Source organism: Mustela nigripes, chromosome 3 (genome assembly GCF_022355385.1).
Source record: "Mustela nigripes isolate SB6536 chromosome 3, MUSNIG.SB6536, whole genome shotgun sequence".
NCBI classification, from domain to species: domain Eukaryota; kingdom Metazoa; phylum Chordata; class Mammalia; order Carnivora; family Mustelidae; genus Mustela; species Mustela nigripes.
The window spans coordinates 82,125,514-82,138,453 of NC_081559.1; the positions used below are offsets into that span (position 1 = coordinate 82,125,514).

Genomic DNA, 12,940 nt, shown 5'->3' on the forward strand with positions numbered 1-12,940 from the left:
GCAAACTAAAAGAATATTCAAATAAATGAATTGGGGCCTTTTGCCTACTGGAAAAGGCCTACATACTATAACAAACAATCCCTTATTTTAGGGGTTCTTAGATTCATCAGCCTTGTTGTAGAAAAGCATCTCTAGGAATGTGTATCAGAAAATTTTCACCATAAACAAACAGCTCCAGCTAGATCCTGGTGTTCCAAAAAGAGTAACCATTTCAAAGCAATCAGATAACCTCTTTTATATACTAGCTTCAACTAATTCACCCTAGAGATTACTACACTCCTACTACATATATCTATGCCATGAGCAGTAGTTAAATCTATGTGCACAGACATGGAGACCAAGAATGGGACAGAGGAGACACAGACACCCACAAATACTGCAAAAAACAATCAGTAAAGCCTCAAAGGATTTTTAGGAACCCCACTGCTAATAACTTTTGGGGGTGCCAAAGAATTAGTTCCCTATAGGACTAAGTGAGGTGAATAAAAATTCAGGAAGAGATAGACTGTATGCAGGAAGGTGAGAAAATGGGAGCTTTTTCTGAGGTGGAATTCGTTCAAGGGAGTTCGCAAAATTAAAAGTAGTGCCTCCCAACAACCTAAAACACTGCAACTGGTGGCACTCAATTAAGTATCTGTTAAATGAATCAGCTTTTAAAGCAACCATCTTTTTTAAACTATATAATGGACACACAATGTTACATTAAAAGTGTAAGAAGTTGTGATTCAACAAGTCTATAGATTATGCCCTGCTCACTCAAGTGTAGTTACTGTTACCATACAAAACCACTGATTATATTCCCTAATGGTGTACCTTTTATCCCCATGACTTACTTATTCCATAAATGAAAGCTTTTATCCTACTACCCCTCACCCATTTAGTCCATATTCCCACTCACACTCTCACCCCCAACCCCTCCTCTGCCAACCATTAGTTTGTTCTCTGTATTTATGGGTCTCTTTCTAAAGCAACTGTCTTTAAATTGAATACACAATGGCAAACTGATTCCATGTTTAAAGGAACGAACATTTTCCCTTTTAAGGGAATGCCAACTATTGGGTTCAAGCCCAGTTACTCAAATGATGCCTCCCTCCAACTCAGCTCAGATAATGATCACATGGTCATTACAAACACAATAAAAGATACTCAGAGTCTCTCCTCAATTACATCTTAAAATTATCACCAAAGTAAATCCATGTTTTGAGGCAAAACAAATTTCTTTTTTCCTTTGTGATAGACAAAATACACTTTCACTCTTAACCATGTTTTCAGAAATGAGAAATTAAAACAGAGGTCATTACTTAAACTTTGCTAATGATATTAAATATATCCATTACCCAAAATACTTCCTGGCCAATCTCAAAGGTTTGAAAAACAAATAAAAATCAACTGCCTCTTCTAGCATGATTAGGTAATTGGGGGAAAAACAAATTTAAAGTTTAAATACTAAATACTAAATTATTAGGGAAAACAATATAAATTTATTTCTACCTGTGAGATATGGCGGGTTTGTGGCCATCTTTTAGGCCAGGTATGTCCTCATGCAAATATGCCAGTCCTCTAGCCATGGTTTCTGCAATATGACACAATTCATTCCAAGAGACCACATTAGCCTTAAGAAAGTCTGACAGTGAACCCTAAAGAAATGAAAGAAAAGGGGGGAAAAACAACTTATGCTCTGGACAAAAGCTGTATGACATGGAGAACTTTTTACTTTTAAGAGATTATGGAAGGCAACATATCTTTTAGTGAACAATATTATAAAAAAAAAAAGATTTCTGTAATGATTCAAGTTTCACATTAGTAAACATTTGACTAGAATAGAATACCTCTAATCTTTAAAGGTTTGCTACAAGGCACAGTCAGTTTCCTCCTATTTTGAAGGCAGGAGTTACAAAACAGAACAACCCACCATTTGAAAATCTAAAGTTCAGGAAAATATTTAAAAACTTAAAATATGATAACTACAAATGTTAACACAAAATTAAGACATACAGCTGTCAGAATCTTCCTCTACAGATTACTGTTATTCTTCTGGTCAACAATTTAGAGACGTTTAAGAGCCACCTATATCTAACAATGATGAAACGAATTGCCAAGGAGAACACAACTGCCTATTTCATTAACATGTATTTTCATACTAACTGAAAGCAGAAAACCTTTCTACTTTCAGAGGAGAAACAGCAGCTGTGTTCTGGTGATAATTATTCTATAGATCAATGACAGATCAAAGATCAGATAAATCTCCTCACTCTAGTTTTGTCACTACGCTATACTGACTGAAGAGTTTTAAAAACAAAATTCAACCTAAAAAATGGTCCAAATAATCAAGATGAATTGCGAATGGTAAATGAAAATGACTAAGCACCGGCTACACTGAAATAATTATCTGTAAGAGAGAGAAATGCAGCACAAGAAATAAGGGACAGATGACTGGTTTTATGTAAGTAGAGGCTTAAGTGAAAAAGTTGCCAACTTTTCTCTTTTACTAAAATGAATTAATTTTTTTTTGAAGATTTTATTTATTTACTTGACAGACAGAGATCACAAGTGGGCAGAGAAGCAGACAGAGAGAGAGAGAGAGGGAAGCAGGCTCCCTGCTGAGCAGAGAGCCAGATTCAGGGCTTGATCCCAGGACCCTGGAATCAGGACCCGAGCTGAAGGCAGAGGCTTTAACCCACTGAGCCATAACCAACTAAAACAACATACTATTTCCAGAAAAACAAGTCTGAGGGACTTGTAGCCAACATTAGGTGGGTAAGCCAACCCTGAGTTAAAACTGTTTTCCTGAGTTAAAACAGAAAGTAGTTTTACCTTTTCATGAAATGCTGTGATTAGCCAAAGATCCACATCAACACTGGTGCCTCGTTTTTCTGCACCAATGAACTGCAATATGTTCTCATGCTTCATTCCAGGTAAACTATAAACTTCATATTCATTTTGCCATGATTGTTTGTCCTAGAGTTAAAACAAAAGAATAGTAAGAATGCAAAGAACACGGGCAAATAAACCATATCTAAGAAATTACTCAAGTAGATTCAAAGGGAAAATTTAAAAATAAAGCTTTAAAAAAAAAATAAATAAATAAAGCTAAGCATGAGAAGATTCTTTGGTTTGGTTTTGTCTTATTTTTTCATAAAAGAAATCCAAGAATAAGGTAGGAACTCTATGACAAATGCCTGCCGTGCCTGCCCCATTCCCTAAAACATACTTCTCTATGTTTCTTGTTTGTGAATACAGGAGTCCTCATGGGAAATGTTGCATATCTCTATCTATCAATGGCAACACATTCTGCTGACAGTTTCATAATATAGTGTCATTTCATCATCGTGTGAAGTTATTTTTGTTTATTCAGAATAATTTCCTGAGATACGAATTTCAGGTAGAATGACTTCATCTCAATAGAAAACAAATTTTTTGTTCAAAGACTAACATTGTATCAAACGTTCTTAACAAAATGCTGAGAATACCCTGCAAAGTCAGTGAGCACACAACAGGGTATAAATAGGCAATACAATTTAAAACATTATATACTCATTTGCATCTGCAAGTGACCCATGCCTACTACATGTCTATTTATAAAGGATTAGCTTCTCTTCACAATGAAAGAATAATGAAAGTAGGAGGCACCATAGCGTAATGGTTCGGAACCCTCTGAATCCAAACTATCTTAAGAACCTTTGCCAAGTGACAATCATTTAGTTTCCTCATTAGCAAAATGGGGACACTATAGTGTCTGACCCATAGGGTTGTTGTATTATATGTATACTGTGTATTGTTTTTTTATGTGTGGGTAATATATAGACACCTATTACTGAGTACTCCTATGTAAAGCACCTCTCCTGACAGTAAGAAGCATTCAATAAAATATTAGCTACTGTTACTCTTGTGCTAATATCCAAAGACCTTTCTCTAATTTTTAAGCTTCTTCCCACAATGAAAGAAGAACCCGGAATTTATCAATCTTAGCAGAACAGATTAGATTCTTTTATAAAGTATCTGCATCAGTACAAAAAAAAAAAAAGTAATAGCGTTCTTCACAAACTCTATGAGACTTTAGAGGAGGCAAGAAAGATAAAAGCTAGGTATATTAAGATAAATTGGTTCTCTAACTCTGGAATGAGGAAGCTCCACTGTGAAGATACAGTGGTGGACCCTGCATCACCAAAGCCAACCAGGACTGCAATGCACACAAGGCATTAGCTGGAGGCGAAAAGCAAGACATAGGTAGGAAGAAATCATCATAGATCTATACCACTGATGGACTCAAATAAAACATAAGAACAGTCCAGATGTGCATTAGACCAGGGTTTTATGAGGTCAGACCCCTTTAAAAGAAAAGTGAACAGTAAACCAATTATTTGGAATCTTGATTCACTTCCAAACAAAATCTGAAATGATTACATGAGCAATCAAAGTAAGATAAAAATGAATCAGTCTGGTAATATACCTCAAAACAATTCTAAAACAAGTATGCTATTCTTTCATTCTTCTCTTTGTTTTCTGATAATGTCAATGGGATATTAAAAGTTAACCAACAAAATTCTATTACTGGAATCCTCATCTTCACCTTACATTTCTATAGTATTTTTAATGGCAAAAGATGTCCTATACATTCATTCACTGGAATTCCATCACTCCAAACAAACGTAACAACTGCTATACCATGAGTTCCATTCCTTGGATGAGAAGGCAGACTACAGAGCTAACCGCTTTCCTCAATATCACAAAGAGCCACCCGGAAACATGTAGTCTGTGTTTTCGGACTGTTTCTGAATTACGATAATTGAGCCAGTTTATCTTTTAAAAATACTTGCAGATGAGAAAGATGCAATAACATACCTGTATTGGAAATATTTTCACAGCCACGTACTCATTGAGCAGCTGGGCTTTCCACACACAACCAAATCTTCCCCTTGCTTTCACTTCTAGTAACTGCAGTGGCTTCAAACCTAGTAATGGAGAAGGTGGGGGTGGTCCTGGGTCCTACAGATAAACAATAACAATCATTTTAGAAAGCAGCACCTGATACAGATCAATGCTAAATATGAGGGGGAAAGTGAGTATACTGAGGAATCAATTGACAGAAACAGGAAACACATACAAATGACACTAACTTCTATCTTGCAAAAACAGTTCTCAAGCATTACTAATAATTTATAGTGATCATAAAGTAAACCACTTGAATTGATGTTTCCATAATAACACTCAGCACTACTGCTACAAAAGTACAGCAGGAGAAATGACCACAAATCATTTTGAGTCCATCTCACTAATTTTCTGGACTAAGATCTTTTGTGACCTTTAGGGTTATTACTAACAGTATTTCAACGGTTTCATCCAGTTGGTACTTAATTAGACGAGGATTTTAAAAGTGCCAGCAACAGCAAATTATGGCTATTTCTCAAAGGAAAACAGTCCTCAAAATCTACTATTTCTTTCTCCAATGACTGTTTATCTTTAAATCTTTTCTTCATTAATCTCAGAAATGCACAGTCATTCCCAAATACATTGCAGATATGTGTGTCAAATAGAAAATGCAAAATGTGTTCAAACAGCCACAGTGTTCTACTTATTCTAATTTTTCAACCTATTAACAATCCCTTTGCTTATAATTCCCCAAGTTGACTGGAGATAAAAATTATTAGTCTGACTGGCAAAGAAAGTACAAATTATAATCCAGAAAATGAGTGTTCATCATAGTAGATGGGAAGAAAAATGAAAGAGAAGTGTATTGCTATAGGTAATTTTGAAAATGGAGCAAATATAGTATATAAATAGGGGCACAATGTTTACAAAACACAAAGGCATCCTTCCTATACAAAGCAGAATGGCAACCTCTCTGGAAGCATTGTATCAGTTCAATATCTGCAACTAAAACAAGATGTAGGAAGCCTTTTGAAAAGCTTCCAGAGAAAAGTAATAAAAATGTATGAAGGGCTGCATAATGAGTATTACAAGGAAGAACTAAAATTTCTGTGGCAACAGCAGCAGACACTGTGACACTGGGTGGCATCTAAGTCGCTTGGAAATAGTATGTCATCCTGTATCAATGCATCTCTCTCCTTTTCATCCCCTTTTAAGAAAAAAATCTCTGCAAAAGCCCCAACACGGTCAGTGCCGCCTTTAGGCATTATTCAGCCCATGGTGTCACTCAAGATTTTAAAAAGCTTACATCAACATTAGAAAGACTCTCAAAAATAGAAAACACTGCACGGTATTAAAGAGGACGAAGGTGCAATTTCTTTGAGGCAATCCTTTATAAAATGGCTTGAGAATTCCTACTTTTAAAATAGATAAATTAGAAAACTTGTGACTCATTTCAACCTTAGATATTTATTTTTTAAATGTCTACAAAAAGTTGCTTTGCCTTCACACATTCAAAAGATGAAAGGTTATAGGAGAGCTAAAGAGTGTTGTAGTTTTAACAGAGTGATGAGTCCAGAAAAGTCAGATACAAATCTTAGGGCAAGTATGGCCCCTGAATTTATTATTCTCAGTGGGAAGGGACACAAGAATCTAGGGAGAAGTTTCATCAAACTTAAACCCAGCCTACCTCATTGCTCTATTTACAAGTGTAGTAAGAGAAGCCCCTGACAGGAGTAGGCTGCAGATGTGGATGTGGAGATGGGAGGGAAAAAGGTTGAAAACTAGTCTTGTAGAGGCAGAGAAAACCGCTCATGCTCAAAATCCAAGAATTATTAGATATCTACATAAAATAATTATGCTAACAGAAAATGTTCAGCCTGAAAAAATGTCACTAACTACAAAGTTAAAATCAATGATTCCCCCCTTTTTAGAACTGAATCAGAAATGTCAAGTTTTCAAAGCAGGTATAACAAAAACTGAAGTATGGTGATAAATGCTGAAAGCTGAAGAGGCAAAATAACCACATAAAGAAGAAAACAGCTCTTAACTTTAAGATTTAGGAACTTTTATGTAAATTGATAATGTCTCTTAACAACATACGACATTACCCATTCTCTGTTCTAACGTGTACCAACCACATGGATATGATTCAGTCTATAAAACAGGATTCAGAGGACTTAATCCACATCTCAAATTAAGACTATGTTTGCAGTTCAAAATGCAATTTTAGTATTTTAAGAAATTTTAGGACACATACAGTAACTTTCAATGTCTCTATTTAGAGAGAAAAGATCACTGAATATTTTCTGAATGCACAAATAAACCTTAAGTTTCCAAGTCTTTGTTTGGCAAGTTTCTAAGCTACCATTATGAGTAAAAAGTCTTAGATCACTGTCCTAATACTATTACCATTCTATTCAGCCTTATAATAGCATGAAAACAGACTACTGTTAAAAGAACGAATACTGACAACTTTTTAAAGGGTGAGGAAAAGGTATACAAAGGTAGATTCCTACAGAATGTCAAACTTTAGAAAATGGTATGTGTTTTTAAATAATATTCTATAATACTTAAAAGGTAAAACTCAAAAATGAGTAACTAAAATATAGATCATAACTCTATAAAATATATACACTAATATAAATTTTTGTTTTAATGAAAAACTAGATTATTCTATATAATACTTTTCATACTCTTCACTAAATGGATAGGAAACTTTAACTGTATCTCTAATATCTGGCTTTTACTTATCCTATCATCAGAGTGTATCACAAATCATTTGCAGTTTATGAGCATCATTATACTATTTTACCCACAAAAAACTCAATGCAGAACAACATGGGCTTGAACTGCAGGAGTCCACTTCTATGTGGATTTTTTTCTAATAAATACAATACAGTCAGAACTGTAAATTTATCTTCTCTTCATTATGATTTTAATAACATTTTCCTTTTTCTAGCTTACTTGGTCTGTTACTTTGTTGCAAGAATACACTATATCACACGTATAACATACAAAATATGTGTTAACCTTTGTGTTATTAGTCACAAAATTTAGTTTTCTGGTTAAGCAGTTAAGTTTCAGAGGAGTAAGAAGTTATACGCAGGTGTGACTGTGCACAGCACTGGCACCCCTAAACCCTGCATTGTTCAAGGGTCAACTGTACTTGATTCTAGGAATAAAGATTTATACTTTTAAAATGTATCAACACCTGGCAAGACAAATTCGGGCTTGTACTTCACAATGACAGCAACACTCTAATATTGTCATAAAACATGACTTGGTCCTGCTACACAGAAAACCAGCTTTGGGGATTCAACTGTATGGACCAGGGAATTCCTGTAAACTTTTTCTGATCTCCTGTTCTCTTGCAATCCCCACACTATGATGCATAGTTACGAAGACATGCAGTGGAACGTGCCTCCACTTACATCACTTCTTTACCCATTTGTATATGAAAATTACGGCATCAGAAGACATCATGTTGAGGAACAACAAATGGCAATCACTGAAAGCCGTGTGCCCATCCCAACACCGCTACCCAATAAAATTACTATACTGAAGACTGAAATAAATTAGCAAAAGTGAAGAGCTGCTAAGTAGTCTGTGATCATTTGATTCTTCTGAGTTCTCAAGTGGGAAGGGTGAATTCTAATCTAAAATAAAGCCTTCAATCTCTAGAGAGCAAAAAATCAACTTATACTTCTCTAGCCAGCCCATTTGCTAAGGAGTCTACAGAAGAAAGAAACTATTTGAAAATATAGATTTCACATTAAAGGATAATGGGTTTTACCAGAAAGTCAGCTCCTGGTAAAAATGAGCATATGCTCACATTTAAGCTAGTGACACACTAGTCATTAGGTGTTAACATCTCATCAACTAGAACAGCTGTTTCTACATTCCAACTCAGGTAAGTATAAATGAGGTTAAGAACTCTTTGAAAACAAAAAAAAATTGCTATGGCAAATCAATCATATTTTTAATACTAAAAGTGGTAAAAAAAAAAAAATTCCTTAACATAAATTTATAAAGGATGCACAATAAAGCAACAACAACAATGAAAATCTAAGAACAAAATGTTTAATATGCATCCACAAAAAGTTCCACAACCATAAAACAAACATCAATGCATCTTACCTCTATCATTATATGAAAGGCGTGCTTGTGAAGAAAAAACACAGGCAAAAGAAATTACGATTTATATCCAGAGTGAAATGAAAAATGACACATCAGTTACAAAAGCAAAGGAAGGAGAATAATGATTTAGCTTTTTAAAAGTTGGCAATGATCCAATGTATCATATTTTTAAAATAAGAATTGGGAACACTCTCCTTATAAAGAGAGGAAAGTAATATCAAACAAACAAAAAACTTGGATATTACCTTTCAGATGAGGGGCATTATTGTATAGACGAATCTAGTATGGCCCAAACTACTTGATCCAATGAACTTCAAGCTAGCAAATAAACTACAGCAAGTCAAATAATTGTTACTTGTTTTTCTAAGAAGTTCTAGAGTCTAAACTGGAAGAATAAAAGGAGCAATTTTAGAAAATATGCATTAGAACTGGCTTTGGACAGCAGAGGGCAGTACTGCCTTAAACAAAATCTAGAAGCAGCACAGAAGGAATTTTTATATAACTAGAATAAGTTCCTCAGCCCACACTCTGGCAGTTGTTTTAAGACTCTCTAAAATCTCCCATTTCCTGAACTGCTTCACTCCCTTGTCATGGAATATAGCAGAATCGTAATAGAAGAATGTTTCTAGTGTGCAACATGTTTCTAGTGTGTGCTACATAAACAATATACTAGGGTAAGAAAATAAGACGGGAGAAATAAAAAAATGAGAATTAAGTAGAATACAGTGACAGGCCAGGCCCACTGTTGACTTACTGGCTACATAGAGAGTGAAGAAGTCAATCAGGGGTGGCCCTGGGAATAAGTATCCATACATATTTTTCAGTCTGAGGACACTCAGATACTGAAGGAGAACATGATTTTTCATTTTCACAGTCATCCTAAAATAGTTTGGGGACTAAATTTAAAATTAAGAGAAAGACTGCCACCAATGTAAAAGAAGGCTTCAAATCCCTCCAGTCACTGAGTATATCTGCCATTTCCAATATTTCTATAATATTTATACAGAGAATAGCACTGACAAAAAAGATGTGACAACTCATATGTACCAGTAGTTTAACTAGTTTTGCTTCCTTCTTGATTTTCTCCTGTGATAATGATTCAGGACTATTTATAATTCATCTAAAAGGCTTAGCTAATCCTACTATCAAATCATCTTATCAGTACTCCAAAGTATAATTCATCCCTTAAAAGATATACATGCTAACTGAGTAACTAGACTTTAACTTCCCAAGGTCTATGTATCTCTTAGGTTTTGTTTTCATTACAGGTACTACAGAGATAAACTGCCACTTCAATTGCACTATGCAAGTAGGTGCTATCCATGCATCTTTATATACTTATCAATAAATGAACACTAGAGTAAGTCAGAGAATGATCAAGCTAAATAAGAACAAGCAATAAGATCAAGCTAAACAAGAACAGGCCTCAATGTGTAAACTATGTTCCAAAATAAAAGGGTCAAAACAGAATCCAAAAAAATTAAATCACTGAAATACATGGACAAAAAGTAACCAAATAAAACCATCTGAATTCACAACAGAAAATGGAAACCTGAGTATCATGTGCTATAACTGGAGATAATCATGAAAACCAAATCAGCATATTAATGTCAACTAATGAGGCTGCTGGATAAGAAAGAGACTAGTTGCTTATTCCTTAAGAAGTAAAGAAATTTAATTGTATTGCCAAACATCAAAAAAGAGTAAATAGGACTTCTCCATTCACTCAAAAAATCCCTGAGTGCCTACTTGTGCCAGGCCCTGACTACCCCAGCTTCTCATGGTACTTACTATAGTGTGGAGGAAGTAAGACTCATCAAAGACACCACACTGATGAATCTATAATTATAAAAGAGCAGTAAAAAGGAATTCAGTACTTTGAGCACCTATAAGGTGAAAGTGGACTTCTACAGGCATGTTAAATAAGAGATTTTCCTAAGGAGAGAATCCTTGGAAAATGGAGTAAGTACTCAAGGGAGACACACTAGGTGGGAAAACAGTACTGAGATACATCCTAAAATTTCTGACTTGTGCCACCAAATGGTTACTGGTTCTATTTACTGAGAACTCAGTTTGGAGAGATCATTACCACAGAATGGTTAAGTGCTTGGAGATACCTAAGTGCTAATATTTAGCAGGCAGTTAGATGTACAGAACAGGAACAGAAAGAAATCTTTCTAGAAATAGGATTTTGGTTCATTTATTTACTATAAACAAGCATATATGACATATACTAAAATTTTTCTCTTACTATTTAAACCTAAGATTTACATATATATTCTTTGATAACTCACTAAATATCTTCTTAGGACTATCAAGAAGATTTAAGCTCCCCCCACCAATCCAAAGTATTTGAAAACCAACAAATTCTGAATTTGTCTCATCTTAGTTATCTAATTATCTCATGCTCTAAGAAATTTTACAATTGCTGATTTTAAAAAAGATTATTGCCAGGCAGACTGAAATAGAATCTATAAAGAAATAATATAGGGCATCTATCAAAACAAATGCTTCTGAGCTAGGGAAAGCAAGACATTATACATTAACAGATTCAATAGTATTGATACTGCCAAATACACAGCCATCATTCTATCCAATTAGATCTTCAAAATTCCATTATGATTTATCAACTCCTACTTCCTCGATTTCTCTCATCTAACTCCCGAAAGCAAGGCAAAGACAGATCCTTTGAAAGAGGTTTCTGAATAAGTTCCCTAAAAAGAAGGTAGCTCCTCAGCGTAGCTAGCAATGGGGTTTAAAAGTGTGAACTAGATGTAAGGGATATCCATTCACCTTCTGGCCACTGCTCAGAAGCACCAGGTTTATTAGAAATTTTATTTTTATTTATTTTAACATTTGTATTCTGCAAGTAAAGCTGAAAAAAAAGGAAAAGGATCATGCTATACATTATGGAAATTATGGAATTGTGATGTGAAAAAATGGTCATGTTTATATGTACTTATAATAAAAACTATTTTAAATATAATTTATATACTCCGATCCCTCCCTTTATCCTACTATAGTTTTTTATGTCCCCCCTAATTATTTACTAAAATAAGCCATTCTGTTAAAATTACCTCAATGAATAATAATCCTTGGGTCTAAATGTCCAGACTCTACTACTCAGCAGACTGACACTAGGCCAAGACACTTCACCTATCTGTGCCTTAATTTTTCTTATCTATGAAATGGACTTAATAAAACAGAACCTATATCGTGGGGTGTGGAAATATTAATCAGTGTAAAGTGCTCTGTGTAGTCCTTGACAGAGTACTCAAAATAAAATCCTTCATTGCACTAATTTCAAATGACTTACATATAAATATATATTTACAATGGCCTTAATAAATAGACCTTTTGACAACAATTTTGAAGCTGCTATTCTGTTGGAAATAACAGCTAACAGCTAAGAGTGGGGCGGGTGCGGGGGCGGGAAGCAGACTCCCTGCTGAGCAGAAAGCTGGATGCGAGTGCGGGGCTTGAGCACAGGACCCTGAGATCATGACCTGAGCCAAAGGCAGAGGCTTAACCCATTGAGCCACCAGGTGCCCCAACAGCTAATATGTTTTGAACACTTAATATTAGGTACCCTGGGTGTGGCTCCAAGTCACTACAGAACTGAAGTCAGACCAAAATTGTCTTCACCTTTCATTTCCAAGCTGCAAAGTCAAACGACCAACCAACCCAATTTTTGTTCACCTACATATCAACTGTGGACTTCAAAAAGGCCAGCAAGAACTGTCCCTCTGTTGCTCGCCACTACCCAGCAGCATGATGTGCGGCACACGACAGGCACTCAGGCACTGGGTCAGTGGGTCAACTGAAACCAAACAAGCAAACCCGAACACCTGCTGCCTATGTGATACAAGCAGCTCTCACTAACAAATGGGCTCTTTCATTTTTCTTATCTCAAATTAACAGAAAAAATTTGACA

At 35.2% G+C, this 12,940-nt stretch overlaps 1 protein-coding gene across 2 annotated transcripts in view; it reads right to left on the reverse strand.

Annotated features, from left to right (window-relative positions):
* ACVR2A (activin A receptor type 2A) overlaps window positions 1–12,940 on the reverse strand; it is an 84,746-nt gene that overhangs the window by 11,213 nt on the left and 60,593 nt on the right. The window contains exons 5-8 of one of the 2 annotated variants that reach the window (XM_059394332.1): window positions 9,007–9,030; window positions 4,843–4,986; window positions 2,815–2,958; window positions 1,492–1,637 (exon numbers count right to left, since the gene is read on the reverse strand). In XM_059394332.1, coding sequence (XP_059250315.1) covers window positions 1,492–1,637; window positions 2,815–2,958; window positions 4,843–4,986; window positions 9,007–9,030 — 458 coding nt within the window. The remainder of the gene's footprint in view (window positions 1–1,491; window positions 1,638–2,814; window positions 2,959–4,842; window positions 4,987–9,006; window positions 9,031–12,940) is intronic. The other variant, XM_059394333.1, reaches the window with a different exon arrangement.